This window comes from Podarcis cretensis (genome assembly GCF_951804945.1).
Source record: "Podarcis cretensis genome assembly, chromosome: 1".
NCBI classification, from domain to species: domain Eukaryota; kingdom Metazoa; phylum Chordata; class Lepidosauria; order Squamata; family Lacertidae; genus Podarcis; species Podarcis cretensis.
The window spans coordinates 34941125-34962305 of NC_137170.1; the positions used below are offsets into that span (position 1 = coordinate 34941125).

General features: G+C 39.4%; 1 protein-coding gene across 10 annotated transcripts in view; it reads left to right on the forward strand.

Moving 5' to 3' along the window:
- The window catches only part of RALGAPA1 (Ral GTPase activating protein catalytic subunit alpha 1), a 129005-nt gene that overhangs the window by 95874 nt on the left and 11950 nt on the right, over window positions 1–21181 (forward strand). For all 10 annotated transcript variants that reach the window (XM_079954057.1, XM_079954060.1, XM_079954062.1 and 7 more), the window contains 2 exons: window positions 5589–5747; window positions 7058–7185. In XM_079954057.1, coding sequence (XP_079810183.1) covers window positions 5589–5747; window positions 7058–7185 — 287 coding nt within the window. The remainder of the gene's footprint in view (window positions 1–5588; window positions 5748–7057; window positions 7186–21181) is intronic.

Consider the following 21181-nt stretch of genomic DNA (forward strand, 5'->3'; position numbering starts at 1 on the left):
GTTCATCCTGTAAATAATTTTCTGTATTATTTTTTAATAGACTTCGTTCTTTAAAAATTTTCTTTCGTATCCTGAAAACTTGTGCCACACTGCTAAATATTTTTTTTAACTGTTCAAGATGACCTTCTCCAAGCTAGGCAGCACTTCATAAAGTGCATTCAGGCCTTGGTTGGCATTAAGATATGAAACACTAAACCATGGTTTAACCTTACAAGAACAAGCCTCAGTGTGCTGTATGTTTGCACCATCTTCCTCTGGCATAGCCATTAGATGATTTTACATTTCTGGGTTTCAAAATGACCTCTGTTCAACATGTCATCCAAACCCTAAGCTGTGGTTAACCTTCACTATGGTTAGTTGGAACAATGGCTTGAAATTGGCTTGTTTCAACTAATCATAGTTAAGTTTAACCACAGTTTGTCAAGGGTCAGTCTAACATTGAAGAGAAAACTTACAAACCCTTTCAAACAGTTGTGCCAGAGAAGGGGGAAGCATGCAAGCCTGAGGCTCACTGTGGCTCTTTTTTTATAATCCAAACCAGTCCTGTGCATCTTCTGTTGTGCAACACTTCGTGAATGGGCTACCATAAATGAAAGCAAGCTTTTAGTTTTGGACCCTTTTTCCCATGTACTAGATGTTCATGTAGGTTATTTTCTACATTTTGGAGCTAAGTTGTAGACAGTGGCCTATGACGGTGTGTAGGTCACAGCTTCTACTTGTAACTAGCAATTCTGAACTGGGGGAAACTTAATTCTTAATGAAATAAATGGGACTTAATCAAAGGCATGTGTTCTATTAATTTCAGTATAACATTGATTTCAGTGCACTGTAGGTTGTGCTCTTAGATTTTTTTTTCTGCCTGCAAAATCGGTGCATATTTTTAATAAATAACATAGATATAGAAGCATTCTTGCTTCCATATTTGTTCTTTTGAAACATTTTCAATCAAACTTTTCCTTAAAATAGTAATAATAAAGTAGTATCTAGTGAGCTTCATCTTTGAATAAGGATAGAGTTGTCTTTCTCCCCTTCCCTCCATTTTTCTTTCATTCTGTGGAACAGCCATCACAGATCTAAAAGCACAGGCTGGGTTTTCGTATATCATCTCGTACATGATACTCTCCCGTGAAAATTATTGTGTCAAGGCTGAGCCATAAGTAGTGGTCTGAGATGAGCCATGAACCAGGAGAAAGGAATTCATAGTTAAATATTGAAGCCAGAAGATAAGACTTGAAGAACAAAACAGGATCAGAAAACAACCAAAGAATACAGAAACCCATCAAATACATTGTTATTTATGCAAGGTTTAACTGGAGCAGGAAACTTATCTTTCCTGCTTTCTTGTCCATGAGGATCCAGTGGCCATACTGGGTGGGCAAACTTATTTCTGTAGTTCACTGCCCATGTAGACGCTCCAACCTGTGGTTTAGTGGCTCACCACACGAGGCAGCCAAAAACCATAGGTCTGTCCATCTCACTCGTATCAGCTCTAATTTAGGAGCATGGGTGTGTTTGCTGCCTAGCCATCCAAGCCCGTAATCTTTTATATACACCGCATCATCCACTCCAAATTCCTTATACAAGGTTATGAAAGCATAGCTTCATTTCGTAAGCTGGAGCCTTTTTTACTGCTCACACAGCTAAAGACAAGGAGCTAGCGAAGCTGCATAAGCAATATCTTGTTTCTAAGCTGCATGGATAAAACTTACTCAGGTACAGTCAAATGCTGACTCTTTAAGAGGACTCTGTGATTGAATGTACATTTCAGGTTTTAGAGACTCGATGGGGGTGAAAGAGGGAATTCTAGACAGCCTAGTTATCAGATTTGAATAACAGGGTACAAGTGAAGAAAGAATCATTCATGTAAAAAAATGCTTCCCTAGTTGCTGAATATTCACAATCAATCTGTACACATCTGGAGTGGAGAATCAGGACCTCTGGTTCAAATCATGCACACTTGGGGTGGTACTCAACTAAGTTTTTTTAAGAGTAGACCCAGTGAAATCAATGAACCTTAGTCATGTTCATTGATTTTAATGGGCCTCTTATGAGTAAAACTTAAATGAATACCACCCTTGAGTATAAGCAATTTTATCTTTAGAAGTGAACTACATGCCATACATATCTGAGGTAGGAATGCTAAAGGGCTTGGGCCTTCTCTTTTTATTACTTTGAGCAATACACTCCCATTTTATATAACTAGCTGTTTTTTGGAAGTGACCCTTAATTTCAAAAGCCATTTGAGACATTTAAGCATGAATCCCCCTTCTGTATGCCAGATTTGATGTGTTGGGTTCCTTGGATTCCTACTATTATGTGTGTGCATGTGTATGATTTTATTTTTCTGCTTTTGAAGATTTATCATAGATAGATACAGTCCCAGTTCTTAGGAACACATGTGCTTTCAGAAAACTTTGTTTTCCTCTTTTTTCTTCCAGACTCCTTTTTCTCTCCCCTAACAAATCACCAGAGCACTTTTCAACCACCTATCCCTGGTATTAAAAGCAGTTTGGCAATTTAGCACGGGAAAGGCTTCCTGAAGTCAGAACTGGAATTACAAAAGCAAAACCCTTAGCTAGTTCATGGCCTTCAGGAAGTTGTAATGTCTTTTCTCATCCGTTCTTTAGATCAGTAGGTTCTACACATTACTGGTAATTCTGGCAAGAGTTCAAGGGTTAATGCAATAGATAAATAAAAGGAACTTTCTGTAAATTGAGCCCTGCATTATTTCAGTTGTCTTCTCTTTCCAAAACTAACTTATTTAATTTTTTTAAGTAAATACTTGAATTCTTCCTGCCAGTGTTCTTTGCTTTTACTATCGTTTATTACTTCAATTATACTTCGTATCACTTAGAACAATCTGCCATTTGGAAATCTCAGTATAGCCTGCAGCTTAGTATTAACTCTGGCTGGTATTGTAACATGTACAGCATATGACATTAATGTATCAAATTAGATTTGATCGTCCCTTCTGGTTATATTTATTTCACATTTCTTTTGTATTCAGTTAACATAAACTTATTAGGAAAGCTGACACATGGTGATGGCTATAAAGTAAGAATGTTTTAAAGTATTTCGATTTTTTAAAATGAAATTTCAGATATCTCTGCTTTTCCAATTTGTTGGTTTGTTCAGTGATGGAGTAGAAATTGTAACCCTGTGCTGTAGCAGAAGAAATAGTTAAACTAATCTTCATTGTTGTAGATTACCATTCTACCTACAGTAGTCACAGACACTGGACATTATGGTAGCAACCCTTCCTGCAGAAAGAACTATCAGTGGTGAAAAGAGAAGTTATAAAAGAAAAGCAGTGGTGGCGGCAGAAGCAGCCCTTTTTTTCTGGGAAGTTTTGTCTTGTACTTGGTCAGGGCAAAGAGGCATTGGCTACAATCACAATTAGATAGTACACAGGCACAGTCCAGAAGACAAATACAACAGTCTTCCCCTAAACGCTGAGTATTTCAACATTTGAACATCTTGTGAGATGTTTGTGTTTTTGTTTTTGTTTCTTGTTGCTGATGTTGCTGATGTTGCTGTTAAGTGATGTTGTATTCAGTGGTTTACAGAATCAATAAAAACAAAACAGAATAAAAACAGAATAAAAATAAAAACCTAGTGTGACAACAGCTACACAAAAACTTGTATATCATACAAGTCAGATTTAGACTAAATAGCTGCAGATCAAAACATCCATCAGCCTCATATAAAAACAAACTGAAATAAAACCTGCTTTCTGAAAACTAGTAAGTAGGGCAACTGGTGAACCTCCTGGAGCAGAAAGTCCCACAACTGTTTCCTTCTCTTTCTCTTAAGTTTCTGGAGGTACCCTTGGGCCTGGGCTGATAAAGTTCCATTTGCTACCTTACATCTTACCTTGGGCCCCAGGGTAAGGGGGCTTTTACCCTCGCTGCAGTCCCAGTCCATATAGGGAACCTGTGCCTGTGATTTGCATAGGAAAATTCCAGTGGAAGGCTATTTTCTCTAATGCAAATAGCAGGTAAAGGGGGCTCAACTGAGATCAGGAGCACAGGAAGGTCAAAGGGTTAAATCTCCCTACCCCCAGCACCAGGATCCCAGTGGAACAGCCAAGACAGTCCAGGGCAGTTCCCCAGCAAACATCCTGGTCCCCCTGCCAGCACCAGCGCTACCCTCAGGGCAGAGGGTGAAGGAGTTGGCTGCTGATATGAGACAGAGAGGTTGCTTTTTAAAATGCAGCTTTTCTTTGTATCGTTCCCAGAGCACCAGCCATGCTCTCTCCCCATTGCTGCCTCCACGTGTCTTCCTTTCATCCACATCCTCCCCACACTACCAGCACTGTCATCCTCACCACTAGTTGTGGAGGGGAATGAAGGAGAGAAAGTTAAGGGTTGTGCGAGCAAGCTATAACAGGAGAAAGGACTGGGCAAGGTGTAAAGGGAGGGGTTGGCGGGTAGGCAGGGTTGCTGAGCGGTACAAGTGGGGCTCATCCCCTGTTACAGGGGTCAGCAAACTTTTTCAGCAGGGGGCTGGTCCACTGTCCCTCAGACCTTGTGGGGGGCCGGACTATATTTTGCGGAACAAATTCCTATGCCCGACAAATAACCCAGAGATGCATTTTAAATAAAAGCACACTTTCTACTCATGTAAAAACATGCTGATTCCCGGACTGTCCGTGGGCTGGATTTAGAAGGTGATTGGGCCTCATCCGGCCCCCGGGCCTTAGTTTGCCTACCCATGCCCTATTATATAAACATGCAAATTCTACATTAAATGCAGCTGGCAAGCATCAATTCCAACTATGCTGTTTGTGAAAAAGTACTTTCTTTTGTGTAGCCTGAATGTTCCAACATTTGGTTTCATGGGATGACACACACACGTTCTTGTGTGAGGTGGGGGGGAGAGAGAGAGACTAGTAAAATTTTGATTCTTAGAAGCAAAGTTCAACTCACTAATCATTGCCATTCAAAATTGTTTCACTTCCATATTTTGGATAAGAATGCTCATAACAAACCTAATAACTCTTGCAAAGTTTTGTAATTGTTATGGCAAGAAACTGTCTTATGTCAGTCATTAGAGGACCTTAGGAAATCAACTGTATGCGCTGGAGACTTTCTTAGAATAGGTAACAATCAATTATGATTCTTGTGTGTGTGAAATCAAGTAAATGGCAACATTCTAAAATACAATATTTGGAATCCTTACTTTGGAGAATATCCCATTGATGAGAGTGTGGTTTGCTTATTAGTAAATTATTAGTAAATATGTGTAGGATTTCACTGCTAGAGTTAATAGTCAAAGGTTTTGTCTATGAGAAGTATGTTCTCCATTAGTTCATGATATGTAAACAGTGAAAGCTGACAAATTAAAGTGAAGAGCCAAAGCTGAATCAATAAGATACTTAGCTGAAGAACTTGTGGGCAACTTGTTTGTTTAAAACTGACACGTCTGATTTTTTAAAGTTCTCTCCTCATCTTGAAATAGTTTTTTGTTCCAGTCTTAAAATGAGACCCATTCAATCTAAAATGGGTTCCATACTCTTAGCTTAGTGATTTTTCAGATTCCGCACTATCTTACATACTTTTGCATATTTATTACTTTTCTTGTTTCAGCTAAGACATTTAGGAAATGATGAAGTTCACATTGTCTGGTCAGAACATACGCGAGACTACAGAAGAGGAATAATTCCTACCGAGTTCGGAGATGTGCTCATTGTTATATATCCAATGAAGAATTATATGTTCAGTATCCAGATTATGAAAAAACCAGAAGTAAGCTTTTTATTATTATTCAATGCAGTTTTATCCTTCTCTTCAGGGAAAAGAATCTCTTGAGTGGCTTATATAAGAGCAAAAACAAACAAGGCAGTGCCTAGACTTTTACAATCTTTTTAAAAATGGCAAAAGAGGAAAAGGGGATGGGGAGAGAAAAGGAAAGTAAGGAAATTCAAGCCCTAGTTGTTAATGTTACAAAATTATCAACTTAGATGGAAGCATTTCATGGAGAGGAGAAGCCAAAAGAAGCTGGTGTCTCAGCAGAGCCAAATGGCTATAACCCAAGGGGATAGTAGCTGCTAGAATTATGTACTACACCGTTTAGTTTATAGCAGTGTGTTAGGGCTGTGCAAGACGTAGAAAGGGGAACCGCATTCAAATAGTGCTTTAAGGTCCTGATTAGTGAATTTCCAATCAGAGTTTCTCGTTTCAGACATCATGGGAGACTTTAGTTTAAACTAACCAGGACCTGTGCATCAATGAAAGGAGGAGGCAGGGGAAGAAATGAAAGGAGAGCATGATGTTCCATGCTCACTCCTTGCTGCTACACTATTGTTTAGCAAGCTGAGAAATGTATGTCTATACCAGGCTTGTGTGCACAGATGTCAGAGATTTGTGCAGGAATGTTAAAGACAAGAAGGATCCTTGGCACAGTATTCAACAAATTGTTTGGGTTGTAGCATGATAGTACCCACCATCATTTGGGTGACCGGATAGATCCAATCCAGTGCTGGTTGGGTATATTCCCAAGTCAGAGCCTGTATACTTAGCAGATGCATACAGCATATATGTGTGCCATTCCATGCTAAACCAGGACTCTTTTTTTTTTTAATCATGCAGCTATATCCCAACAGGTGATTGTGATTGCTTGCTCATTAGTTGTATGTTAAGATTGCTCTAATGAACACCGGGCCGTAAACTTATATTAGCAATTTTCTTTCAAAGTAATCATATCCCTTCAGCAAATGTTCCCCTTCTCCAGTCTCACTCAGACTTTGACCTTCAAGAACATGGCATTCGTGATCATTATTTGGTTTTGGCATTAAACTAAGCCTGAATGAGGTAAATTATTCAAATGGTTATTAAAGCAAAATAAGGAGAAGGATTATTTTTCGCTGATAATATCAAGTGATCATATCGGTATACTTTTATAAGGTGCAGCATCTCCTAGAGTATTTTGAATAACTACTATGATTAACTGAAGGTGAGAAGAATGATCTAGCTGAGCAATCCTTTGTTAATGCTGATTGCTAATTGTTATAGAAAAGAATGATTTAATGGCCGGCTTTCTCAATTTCCTGATTCAGGTCCCATTCTTTGGTCCATTGTTTGATGGTGCTATTGTGAATGGAAAAATTCTTCCTATTATGGTTCGTGCAACAGCTATAAACGCAAGCAGAGCACTGAAGTCACTCATTCCATTATACCAAAACTTGTATCCTTTTAAGTAAGACTACAATCCTGTGCACATCTACCCGAAAGTAGACCCCATGAACACAGTAGGACTTATTTTCAATAAATCCATCAAGGATTATTCTTCACCCCATGATTGATATTGAAGAGTTCAATAAGTGCAGGGGTTTTATGAAAAAAACAAAAAGCAAAAGCACAAGGGTAACAAAATATTCAATAGAAATAAAATATAATGCATTAACAGTACTTAAAGATATGTTTGTAGTAGAAGTACTGTTGACATATTTTTTCCCCTGCAATACTAATTTTATAATAATAGCCTTCTCCTTTCGTTAGGCATATTGCCATTGGTGGAAAAGATTGTGCCATTTTAATTCCCTGTTGCAAAAGGAATTGCAGCTTTTTCCCACCCACCAGAGAAAGAGTGAACTGGTTTAGATGTACCACTAAACTCCTCACACCCATGCCAGAGTAACAAGGCTCCCTAGGGAAGACTAGACTCTTTCTCATAATCCTAAACTGTACTTTTGTTGACCGAGGAGAGGTGTGTGCATGATTGTGTGACACACATGGGATGTTAAGCTGTTATAACACCAACATGACTGCATATTTTTGTAGAGAAGTCTGGAAACAGTGGTACTGTTTTGTTCAGGAAGTGTTCAATAGCAAATCAGCATACGTTGAAATGAAAACATGAGGTAAGTCAGTTCATTTAAAACCAATACCATATACTTTGTAAAGGAAATGTTGATTAAAATAGGCAGATGTCTTGCATCCTATGTACAGCAGTCAGACGGCATTCACATTAATGGGAGAAATCTGGTGTCAAGTGAGCACACTTCCACTCTCACAATGGGACTTCATCATCCTTCTCGCCCCCAAACAAAAATCTACACACACAGAGAGCCCACAACATCCCCTCCCCCAAATCTGCATCCAGCTCCTGACCTTCAGAGCAGTTTTCAGGTGCTTTCAAAAGACTGCACTGGGCAGGAGAGGAAGAAGAATTCCTAGTGCATCAGCCGTAGCTTATCGGCGCACAAACGCTGTTGGATTTCACTTGGTGACTCCAGGGAAATGGGTATGGGAGGACATTAACTGCCATGTTGTTGATGAATGAGATGGGTAAAGGGAGACCAGGATGTGCTGCTTCTTCTTGCTGAGGAGAAACATAAGAGAAAACTGCTTAGAAATAACCAACATACATTATAAAATACATCTGCATGTATCCGCTTATCTGTGGGGCTGTGTTTGTCCTTCTATCTACCTTCTTAGAGGAACCTGTCTATGCCTTAGCAATGCGACATAAAATAATTTGGTAGATCTGCTCAACTTCATTTATCTTATTAAAATTCAAGAAATGCTGCTAATAATCAAATTCCCCCCACCCACCCCCTGTTTTATTTATTTTATTTATTAAATCTGTATACTGCCCTTCATCCGAAGATCACAGGGTGGCTCACAACATAAAAATACAAAATGAGAACACAAAATGCATAATAAAACAAAAGCATTCCACAACAGGGAGCCACTGCAGAAAAGGCCCCTTCTTATGTTGCCACCCTCCAGACCTCTCATTTTCTTATTGATAATAGTCTTATTCAGCCAAAGAGACCCTTTGAGTCTTGATCCCATACCCAAATAAAATCACATTTAAAGGTAAAGGTAAAGGGACCCCTGACCATTAGGTCCAGTCGTGACCAACTCTGGGGTTTATTGGCCGAGGGAGCCAGCGTACAGCTTCCGGGTCATGTGGCCAGCATGACTAAGCCACTTCTGGCGAACCAGAGCAGTGCATGGAAACTCCGTTTACCTTCCCGCCGGAGTAGTACCTATTTATCTACTTGCACTTTGATGTGCTTACGAACTACTAGGTTGGCAGGAGCAGGGACTGAGCAACGGGAGCTCACCCCGTTGCGGGGAATCGAACTGCCAACCTTCTGATCGCTCTGTGGTTTAACCCACAGCACAACCCGCGTCCCTAAAATCACATTTGAGAGATAGCAATTGCATATGCTATCTGTTGATCTGCCAAGCACTGCAAGCTAATTTGCCCCTTTCCCATTTTTTTCCTGTCTAAGACTGGTGAAAGATTGTTAGCAGTAACGTCACTTTGAGGCTTGGAAGTTTTGTGGTTAGTAAGAGGTGTGTGTCAAGTATTTGCAGTTTTTCCTAATATTCATGCAGTACTAACTTTAGCGGCTCCTGAATTGGTATGTTAACTGAATAATAAAATTTTAGTGCTCTAAACATAATATGATACTTAATATGTGACCATCCTGATAACAGATTTTCACATGCAAGAGTTTTTACTTGCATCCTTTTGTTGAGTTTTTACTTGCAGCTTTTCTTTTGCTTTAATTTCTACATCTGATTATGATTATAAAACAGATACTGAAACACTGTGGGTTTTTAATACTGTGGGCAGATGAAGTAGCTGTAAACATATATATTTTAAACACTGATAACCAATAACTTTTTCACAGCTACCTAGAAACAGAGATAATTTGGAAAAATATAATCACAGGTGATGCATTGTAAGCCTCAGAATAATGAAAATTCTAAAAAGATTTAGACTTACTTTGTGCCAATAATTATATAGATGTGTCAGCTATTTTATACCAACTAAATAGTTCTGAGATTCCAAAGCATAAATTGTGTGATTTATGCTCATTAAAAGTAGTCTGAGACTTATCTTGGGCACATCTTGGCTAACTATGTACCTAATGCTGCTCAGTAAATTACAAGAGTATATTGATTGGCATATGCTGCCTAAATCGATCGCCCTGACAGCCAGAATTACAGTAATCTGTCAGTATTGATGACTGTCTTTCAGGCTTTGAAACCTCTTCTTCATTTGTCTTGTCATGCCTTACTTGTTTCTGAAGTACATTTTCTTGCAGCCTCCAGTTTTGTCATGGTAGGTACTTTATAGTCCTTTTTTTGTCCCTCGAGACCAATTTATTGGCTTGATCATGCAATTAGAGGTAAAATACAGCACTAGGGAGCATGGGTAGGCAGTGTTCTGCCTAACAATTGGACCTTAGGTGTAGTGTAGGCTTGTTCTCAGCCATTTATTAGTTACCTGTTGAAAGAGCAGGGTTTTTTGTTTTTTTTAATAATGACTAATTCCAAAGCATCACTTTAAATGCCTTTGATTTTAAGCACTAGATTACTGATTGAGTAGACATTTGTGATTGGTTTTAAACTCTTGTATTAATGCTTGCCATATAGATTGTCCACCTATGCCTTATTACAATTATTTAGGGATTTCTACATTGATTATCTGTATATGTGTGCTTGCTGCACTGTTGGGTAAGGGCCACGTAAATGTTTTATGCTTTGTGTTCCCTCCCCTCTTCTGCCCCCCGGTCTCCCATGGCTCGTGCTCAGAATGAAACATTTTAGATAGGTAGAAATAAATAAAGTAATCACAGAGTGCTCCCCGCTGTACAAGCAGAAAATCTGGGTTTTTTTTCTACTGAGAAAGCAAAAGATTTTAAAGAATTAAAAAAATGAAGTAAATTGATTTGTTGTACTCATCTAATTTGCCATTCACAAAGTAGAGAGGTAGTTTGCAATCTTTGCTCCATTGCTAAGCAGTGTGTGTGTGTGTGTGTGTAAAAAAACCCACAAAAACCTTGTTTCAACATGTTTTTGTAATGTTTATTCTTCTTAAACACCACATCCAAATATCCCTACAATTACCAAGGGTTTTTCTAAAGTGAAATGCACAAGATTGAATGTTGTACTAGATTAGTTTAAAATCTTTTTGAGGGAAGAATTGCCCAATATTTGGAAAATACTGACTGCATGAGAAATCATTACACCTGCTTTGCCCCAGTGTTGCTTAGAGAAAACAGAATAGAACGTTTTCTAAAGAATGTATTATGAATGTGCTACATTTTAGTGCGCCATTTTAAGAGCATTTGAATAATCTAAAATGTGCATTTGTGCTCATTTTATTTTTCACATGAAAACTTCAGCAAAATATAGGAAGTTTTAATACTGTTATTGCCTTTTAATATTGCTGTTAGAACTTAATGATGTTGTTGTTTTTAATGTATTTCTTTTAACATCATTATATTAAAAAAATAAGGACAGAGGTCACTGATTCACCCCTTTTGCTTGAAGCACTTCTACTTATTACCAGTACGGGCTTTTGAAATCTTTTAATTCCGGTTGCCAAACCACAGTTTCCATCCATCCATCTGTTCTTGCTAATTGTGAAAAGGTTCAATTTTCAGCAAAGCCATGCATTTCACAGAAGGTATGTGAGGTGAAATTTCACAGGGGACATGATGGATCCTGATTCTCAGCGATAAACCTTTGAGGCCAGCCGGGTTGGCATATGTTTCAGCATGATATGAAGGCTTGGGTTCCCTGGCTTCACTTTTTTGGCGTGGAGCTGATAAAACCTGGCTGTGTATTGTTTCACTGGACACCAATCATGGGCAACGGGAACTGCCCATTTTAACTCTCTGTGGGAAGGAAGCCCAGACCCTGTTCACAATAGTACTATTGTCATGTTACAAACTATTCTGAACAGCTTGACAGCTTTAGGGAGGAGGGGGAAAGGGGGTCGCTTTGCTAATTGGTGCTCCAAGGAAAGATGGGGAATGATCTCGAGTTGATATATTTACACTGTTGTTCCATATAGGCTACCAGTTTTAATAAAAAACACAAAAGCACCATTCTTGAACAACTGCCCAATAAGGCTTTTAAAGTATATTAATCATTTTATACATACACATACACACAAATAAACTATAATAACCAATTACAATAATCATAAAAGGACACAGCATAAGGATTTTGTACGTGGAGCAAAGTTACATTAATAGACTTATAATTTAATGTAGATTAACCTTTAATGGTTTTGCCGTTGTATCACCTACAATAGGATCCATAGAGTGCTACCTGTTAAAAACACAAATACTGCTGCGAAGTTCTGGATCTTCAATATTCATTATGTTCTTACGTTGGTCTTTTATCTCCCAGCTCTTCAGTTTCATGTTAAAATGTTGAATACTGATTGTTGCTTCTTGCATAAATAAGTGAAAACAATAAAATATTTGTGGTAGAGGGAATGGTCCTCTGGAGTTGGCTCACACAAGATCTTATTTTGGGAGAAGCACAGATGTTCAAAGTTATCATCTGATCAAGCCTACATAGATTTACTTGTGTAGCTGTAATTCATATAATTTTATGCTTAGGTTCTAAGTGGTAGAGCTTGGATAGTCTGTGCTAATATTCACATGTTTCACATCCACTCCATCTGTTTGGTTTAAGCTGGGGTGGCTAACCTGGAACCTGCTAGATATTGTTAAACTCCAGTTTCCATTAGCCTCATGGCCCATTAGCATGGCCAGTGGTGATGGGAACTCTAGTCCAACAACATCCACAGGTTAGTCAAACATATTTTAGAGGGTTAGAAAGAGTAAGCAGTGGTCAAAGTACAGTTTCTGCTCCAATTATTGAGAAAATATATTAATGCTGTATTTCATAATGGTAATTCATTGAATGTCCATTCTTCCTTATACAGCAGGGTAGATTATATTTAAGTCAAGATTAATGGATAGATTCTGATGTTAAAATCCAGTCTCTGAACCTGCCGTTCCCTGGAGGCATATAGTGCATTAGTTTAAACCAATATGCAGCTTATCATAGATACTGTGACACAGTCTTAAATGATGGTTTGCTGTGCATTGTTACTGCTTTCTCTCCTAATAAAATCACTATTTTGTATTCTTGATCATTACAATATTAAATAGAAATGTAATCAAATTATTGCACATTTAGATACAGATAGCTCTTAAGTAATTGCCCACTGTAAAATTTTTGATCCCTCTTCTCCCCCCCCCACACACAAATAAGGTCTTCTGTCAGTGTGCATATTCAATAAAATAGAATACTTGTGTGGCTTAGATTAGTTGAAGCAAAATCTTTTTAAGTCGTCTTCTTTTTAATCCTCATTTTTTACCTACTTTAAACTCTTCAAGCCACATTTCCCCTTCTCTCATTCGCCCACTCTCTCACTCACTCACACAAACACACACTTCTGCCTTACGTGAAGACCTGCCAATGTCTGAACCATGGGAGAAGTTTCACAGAGCAGCCTTCAGCTCTACCTAGGCTCTTTTGGGGGAAATCAGCCAAGCTCACCCAGATGGGAAGTTGGGAAAGAAAGTCACTGAGCTTCTTCTATGGCAGCAGTTAGGAACCTCTAGCCCAGGCATGGCCAAACTTGGCCCTCCAGATGTTTTGGGACTACAATTCCCATCATCCCTGACCACTGGTCCTGTTAGCTAGGGATGATGGGAGTTGTAGTCCCAAAACATCTGGAGGGCCAAGTTTGGCCATGCCTGCTCTAGCCCCAAGCTTAATTCGGCACACCAGATCTTCTAGTTTGGCCCATGAGGCTGTTTTAGGTGAGCCACACCCACCTGCTCAACGTATAAAGGTGCAGCTGGGCCAAAACTTTATATTTGACTTTCTTCAGTAATGTTTCATTCGGGGTTGTTTTGTTTAATAGTTTAATGTAGGTAGTAAACTGCTTTGAGTATTTTCCACCTTCAAAATTTAAAGTGCTATAGAAATGATGATGATGATGTTAATGACGATGATGATAGGAAGTTTACAGCTGACCAGCAGCACCTGAAAAGCCTTGTGCACAGCTCTTTGCATCATGTTAGGGCTTGTAAGGGACGCAGGTGGCGCTGTGGGTTAAAGCCTCAACCCTAGGGCTTGCCGATCGAAACGTCGGCAGTTCGAATCCCTGCGGCGGGGTGCGCTCCCGCTGCTCGGTCCCAGCGCCTGCCAACCTAGCAGTTCGAAAGCACCTCCGGGTGCAAGTAGATAAATAGGGACCGCTTACCAGCGGGAAGGTAAACGGCGTTTCCGTGTGCGGCTCTGGCTCTGGCCAGAGCAGCGATGTCACGCTGGCCACGTGACCCGGAAGTGTCTCCGGACAGCGCTGGCCCCTGGCCTCTTAAGTGAGATGGGCGCACAACCCCAGAGTCTGTCAAGACTGGCCCGTACGGGCAGGGGTACCTTTACCTTTACCTTAGGGCTTGTAAAATGCAGGGATGTATATGGAATGGGTCAGCTCATGTCACTTTGACGTTAAGTGACTGACAGGTGAGGCAGCCCCACCCAACTGCAAAACCTAGCCCATGGGGCAGGGGTAAGGATCCAGTTTCCCACACCTGTTCTATAGACCTTAGATATCATTGTTTCCTTGAAGGAAGGAGTAGTTCCTACTGCCTTGAAAAAGGTATTTATTGAAAAGGACCTATATTGAAGAAATCAAAATTGGGCCCTATGGTCCTTGATATTTATTGTTGTATCTTTATGGCCACTCCAATATCTCTTCTGAGGGGTCCCCCAACTCTCTGTAGCAGGTTTGGGGTGCCTAGGTGAGGAGAGGGAGGGGAACTTCTGTTATGTAAGTAGAAGTCCTTGCATGAACAGGATGACTTTCTTGGATTGCAAGAAAGTCCAGTTTCTTTTGTACCATTCTTAAGCAAAGTCAGCTGCAGGCGGTCGTGAAATAGATTCTTTCGATCCATTTCAGTGTGGTTTCTGACCTGTTTATGGGGTAGGAACAGCCTTGATTCTGCCGGACCTGTCAACAGCTTTCAGTTTTGTGTTAGCTTGACAGGTTGGGCTTGGGTGGCACAGGTGTTTTTTTCTGCCTTTGGTCCTTACTGACAAAGCAGGCTCACTTGGTAGCATTGGCAATCTCCTTCACCTCATGGCCTTTAGCTTATGGGATGCTGCAAGTGTTTACGGTGTTTTGGAAGGTGGCTAATAAATCTATTAAATGAAAACAATCTACGGTATATTACAATGGTTTATGTAACCTTATGTGCATCTTTTGTTTTTGTTTTTAGGATGCAGTCCTAAAATCACTTATAGTCATGTGATTCATATTAATTAAATCAATAGAACTACTTGCTAATTTGTTATTTCAGATTGCAGCCCAAATTGGTTCATAGAGATAATAATGTAAGGCATGGGATCACGTTCTGTGGTTATAAAACCTATTGTAATAAAAGAAGTTAATACTAAAAAGGAGCTGTGAAAGATACTGGAATATTTTTACTACCACCTCCCCCCTCACAAATATGTGTCAAGTAGCTACATCTCAATATGTTCTGGATTTTATCTGACACCAGCGTCTATTAATGGGACTCCATTTGTACTGCCGTGGCACCTGTTATGGATTTTGAATTATCTCACAGCCCGTGGGACTAAAATGAAGAAGTACCAGGTGTCAGGCTTGTATCTTAATTCATAGAATCATAGAATCATAGAGTTGGAAGAGACCACAAGGGCCATCGAGTCCAACCCCCTGCCAAGCAGGAAACACCATCAGAGCACTCCTGACATATGGTTGTCAAGCCTCTGCTTAAAGACCTCCAAAGAAGGAGACTCCACCACACTCCTTGGCAGCAAATTCCACTGTCAAACAGCTCTTACTGTCAGGAAGTTCTTCCTAATGTTTAGGTGGAATCTTCTTTCTTGTAGTTTGGATCCATTGCTCTGTGTCCGCTTCTCTGGAGCAGCAGAAAACAACCTTTCTCCCTCCTCTATGTGACATCCTTTTATATATTTGAACATGGCTATCATATCACCCCTTAACCTCCTCTTCTCCAGGCTAAACATGCCCAGCTCCCTTAGCCGTTCTTCATAAGGCATCGTTTCCAGGCCTTTGACCATTTTGGTTGCCCTCCTCTGGACACGTTCCAGTTTGTCAGTGTCCTTCTTGAACTGTGGTGCCCAGAACTGGACACAGTACTCCAGGTGAGGTCTGACCAGAGCAGAATACAGTGGCACTATTACTTCCCTTGATCTAGATGCTATACTCCTATTGATGCAGCCCACATGTACTGCTCTCAAGCCAGGTGTCACCCATCTTGTATTTGTGCCTCTCATTTTTTTTGCCCAAGTGCAATACTTTACATTTCTCCCTATTAAAATTCATCTTGTTTGTTTTGGCCCAGTTCTCTAATCTGTCAAGGTCGTTTTGAAGTGTGATCCTGTCCTCTGGGGTGTTAGCCACCCCTCCCAGTTTGAGACTCAGTGTAAACAATATAAACTTAGTAATACGGTTGTAGGAATGGATTGCAGCCCAGCAGTTAAGTTGGTTACAAACAGTTGGGTTACAACTTTCCTTCATGGATGGTAATGAAGGAATTAGTTATTTAGCCTGATGAAACGAAACAGAACTACACTTGTCATTGCTGTATGAGGTCAGGCTATTCTTAGAAGAATTCATCTCAAAATTTAGGTTTTTGATAATACAAACAGTAGTATTTGGTAATACTACAGTGAATCATTTTCTGACAAATTTCTCTGGGAGGCAAAAATTAAAATTGGTTTAGGAGCACTATCTTAAAGCCCACTCGTATGCAAGTTTAGTCAAAAATAATGCCCACTGGGTTCAATGAGCTTCTTCCCAGGTAAGTGTGCATAATATTTGCATTTGTAAAACAATCACAGAAGTATTGTGTTTTTAAAAAACAACAACATAGGATAGGATATAGGTTTGCTTCCTGATTTGCTAAATTTAGTATTGCAATTATTTCAGCATCTATTCAGTCAATAAGATTCCTGAAGCTGAAAATGCATAATTAAACACTGAGCAAAAATGAAATAGCCAGGGCATCTGCTTTCAAGTATAATAGTGCAGTTATGCATATATCTAACTAAGAGGTCCCATTAAATTTAATTAGACTTATCTTGAGGTGAGTATGTATAGGATTGCAGTCTGTGCATGTATAATTTACTATTGTTTTAAATTAAAAACAAAACAAAAAGTGTCACCTGCTATTGGATCCAAAATATTTCCTCTTGTATATTTTATCACTGCATTTTGGATTTTAAATTGTATTCGAATTAATTTTATGAAGAGAGTTTTAGAAATATCTAAAACAAATGAAATTGGGTGTATATCACTTGTATGGAAAAGAAGCAGATGAGGGGAAGCAGAGGATAGGAAGAGAGATGTGAATTATTACAAGCATTGTTTAACGAGTTACTCCTTTCACAAGTTGCTATTATACCCAAACTCTGAGCCAGTCGTACTATTAGGCAGAATGAGGCGACCACCTCACCTGATTTCAGATATCATGAGAGGGCAGCAAATTGTTAGTTTAATTAATTTATTGTTGTATTTTTACTGCTATGGAAGGAGCGGAGTCCTTCGGTGATTTTCTACCTCAGGGGCCAAAGTAATTTGATGGGGTATTGTGCACATTGATGCAGAGGAGCGGGGAGTAATAACTGTTTCTCCACATCAGGCAGCAAAATATTTTGGGTCCGTCCCACTTCTGGAAGATACTCAGGAACTGGAAAAGAAAATGTCGCTGGTTGGAAGTGGTTCCTGAAAATTCGTCTGTTATTTTCCTCCTGGACATCCTTATATGCCAGCCTCTGCTTTTTAAAATGTGTAGCACGGGTGGTATTGTTGAGAGGGTGTTTTCAGCCCATCTTGTGCTTGCAGCAGACGATAAACCAATGCGGTAATTTAAATTATATGCAACCCGACACTATAAAGCAAAAATATGCTTCTTCCCCATCAGGTGATAAACAGGCCTTTCTACACCAGCTACAAGCTAAAAGAGCATCCCAAAGCAGAACACGAAGTCAAGCTCTGAACTTAAGGTCACAAGACAGATGGCTTTTAGAATCTGTAATGCTACCCACTTTGTTGTTTAGATTGTAGTATGTGAAGTGTGTGGAATAAGGATAAGATTGACTTTGGCTACCTTCATATGTACTTCAAGGCCATGCTGTTTTGGTGCTTAAATGGAGGTTTTTCAGTATGCAAGGGTTTTGTTGGACCAACACATGGTGCCCAGAAACTTACTCTTATGAAGGGAGAACTTGCAAAATTCTTGCCCGTTTTTCCTGAATGCTAGCAAGGAAGCATTGTATTTTGTCTTCTCTTAGATAAGCTTTCCAAAGCATTTTTCCTCTGTAAGAGAAGATGGTCAGCAACTCCCAAGATGCTGTGTACATCCTTTCTGTGGAGCTCAAGGTGCAAACACAATCACATCAAAGGCATTAACTTTGAAAGGGCATTGGCCTTTCAGATATGTTTGTGGGAGGGAGGTTATTAGTTTGTTTTGGTTTTATCATGCATTTTGTGTTCCCATTTTGTATTTTCATGTTGTAAACCTATCAACTTCCGAGTGAAGGGCAGGATAGAAATTTAATAAATAATATTAATACTAATAATAACTTCACTTCTGTCCTATTTGTGTATACGTACTAAATATATATATATATACTAAACCTAAAAGGTTTCATTTAGAGACCTCTGAAACAGGAGCATTTTAAAAGTAGGTAGGTGTCTCCACCCTGCTTTTCATAAAGCGTTTTACCCATTCAAACAGACTTTTAAAAACAGCTTGTTTTGATAGCAGGCTGTTCTCCTGTGGGCCTTCAGCCTTTGCTTCCTGGCAGCACCTTTGGTGCGAAAAGAGAGTGCTCAATTGGGAGACTATCAGTGCCAGCATGCATAGAGTGATAAGTTAACACACCACTGGGAATTTCTGGGGCCCACCAAGATACTTCACTTCTAATGTGCTAACAAGCTCATTTTTCTACCTCTTGCCTCTTCAGTTATTTTTTTTTCTCAGAAGAGCTTAGAAGTTGAGTGCATCAGGCATAATGAAAAGCTCTGTAGGAGGGAGAAGCAATAACCCAATTTTTCCCTTTTCAGCCAAATAGAAAATTAGTTTCTGGTAATACACAAAGGCCAGTATTTTTTGTGCAAGGGGCACTGCTGTGAATCAAAGGACTCTATTAACTGCAGAAAATTCAGCAGCTGTGAATCTCCCCCAATGGAAAAAAGTGCTTTTCAACAAGTTGTGAGATATGTAGTATTATTTAGACTTCAACCATCAGTTTCATCCTCTACCACTTATATACAGCCTCTTAAAAACTGTGCTATATTACTCTCCTGTGTTAAGGCTCAATCTTGTGTATGTCCCACAACCTAAGAACCTTCACAACAAAAGGGTTTTCTATTCCTCCGTGTCCTAATGTTGCTATTTATGGTGTTTTCAAAAGCAATTTTTGGACTGCAACCCTGTTTTAAGGGGACAGATGAGCATAAGCAATGAATCTAATGAAGATCTATAATAGAAGTAGTTTGGGTTTGGCTACCTATTGTAAGTCAAAGCTCCTTTTTTTTTTTTTTTTTTTGCACATTTGCGTCCTAGGTGTGAAAATTATTGTCATGCACAGTCCACTTAATTACTGAAATATAGTGGACAAAAGTGTGGGTTTAGTATGTTTTCTTCTTCTTTAAAAATATATAATTATGAGAGAATCTTTATTAGTTTTAATATTTTGTACATCAGTAAGCACCTAAAATGTTTATACCATTCCTTACAACCCATTGTTAGTTCCCCATTCCAAAGATAAGTCAAGGCTTTTCAAATGGGGGTATATGAATCAAAGAAGGGTATTTTTCAAGGTGGAAAAGGGAGGAATTGCTCGTTTGGTTGCAAGAAAGGTTAATGGTAGGAAGAATATTTGGCTATGGTGCCTAAGAAAGAGTTGATAGGTAGTGAATGAGTACGCTGCATTGTTGGGGTGATTTGCTTTAAGCTGAGGGGGCTCAAATTGTAAAAATTCATGGACCCATTTCCAAAGTCACAAATCTATTAGGGGGGCTGGGAGAGAAGCAAGGTAGGGTAGGGTAGCTACCCAACTTAGAGACACACTATCTGTGCGGAAAAATGGGCACAAACATCTCTGACCTTTCTCCAAAAGCCAGCACTGGTGTTTATTGCTCTTGCATGCTTTCTCCGTATCGCTGGGAAATGTCCCTAACAAAGAAAAGGCTGGGGTAGAGTGCAGATGTTATCCCCTACCCACTGGGATTTGTGAGCGGAGAGGAATTATGTTCTGCAGGTGAGCAGACGTGTTCCTGCAGCCAGATTTTCCCATCTTCCTTTTAAGTGCCTTTTAGTGATGAAAGGAAGTTGCCCCTTTGCTGCCAAAGCATGCTGCCCATCCATCAGCCAAATTATCATTATTATTATTATTATTATTATTATTATTATTATTATTATTTAGGGTCTTTGTCACCAAAAGGATTGGGTGCATGTGCTCAAGGTCCAGTTTCCCCTTCCTGCTGCCACTGATGCCAGACATCCTTATGGAGTGAAAGTGGGTTGCTGTCTTCTCCCCCAAGGCGAACAGAAATTGTGTTCCATGGTTCTTGAACACATGTGTGTACACACACCTAATAGTTTCCAGCAAGGGGAGCTCAGCCCCATCTCCTCTAAAGAGGGGAATATTCTTTGTTGAGATTTCATAGGTCTCATTTGTAAAAAAATAAGTAAATGGAACTCCTGCCAAGTGTTTCTCGTCTTCTGAAAGAAATACATTTAAATGACATTAGAAGACATTGCTTCAGTAGAAATAGCCAAAAGAGCTGCATGCAAAAAATAAATAAATCCTGTTTTTAGAAAGATTAATAATCCAATGAGTACAGCAAGACAACTTCTACAAATTGTATGAGGAAAGTAACTGATTTCGAATCCCACTAAATCAGCCTATGACACAAAGTCAGCATGGTATTTTTTTCTTGATAATTGTATGTTGCTGCCTGCTGTTCTACATTTTGACAACCATTTCCATAGTTGCTTTCATGAACAGCAGAAATATTCTCTCCCTTTCTCACTCTCTCTGTGCTAACGGTAAAATCAGGCCCTCTGGAACAAGAAGCCTGGAGAGGGTTCTTCAAAAGCAACAACACTTCAAGATACTGGTCTCTTGTCAATATTATCAGCAAAAGAGGATGTAGGGGAAAAGGAAGAAGTACAATACTTTGCTGTCAATGTCCCGCAGACACTTTCTTCGCTGGTACAGGGATGCTATGGCCATTTTGCAAATATACCTACTTGTTTCAATAGCATAATTGACCAGTTATTTTTCCTAATACACAGATTTAGCTAGGGTATTTATCTGAACAGTTTAATTTCTTTCAGAAT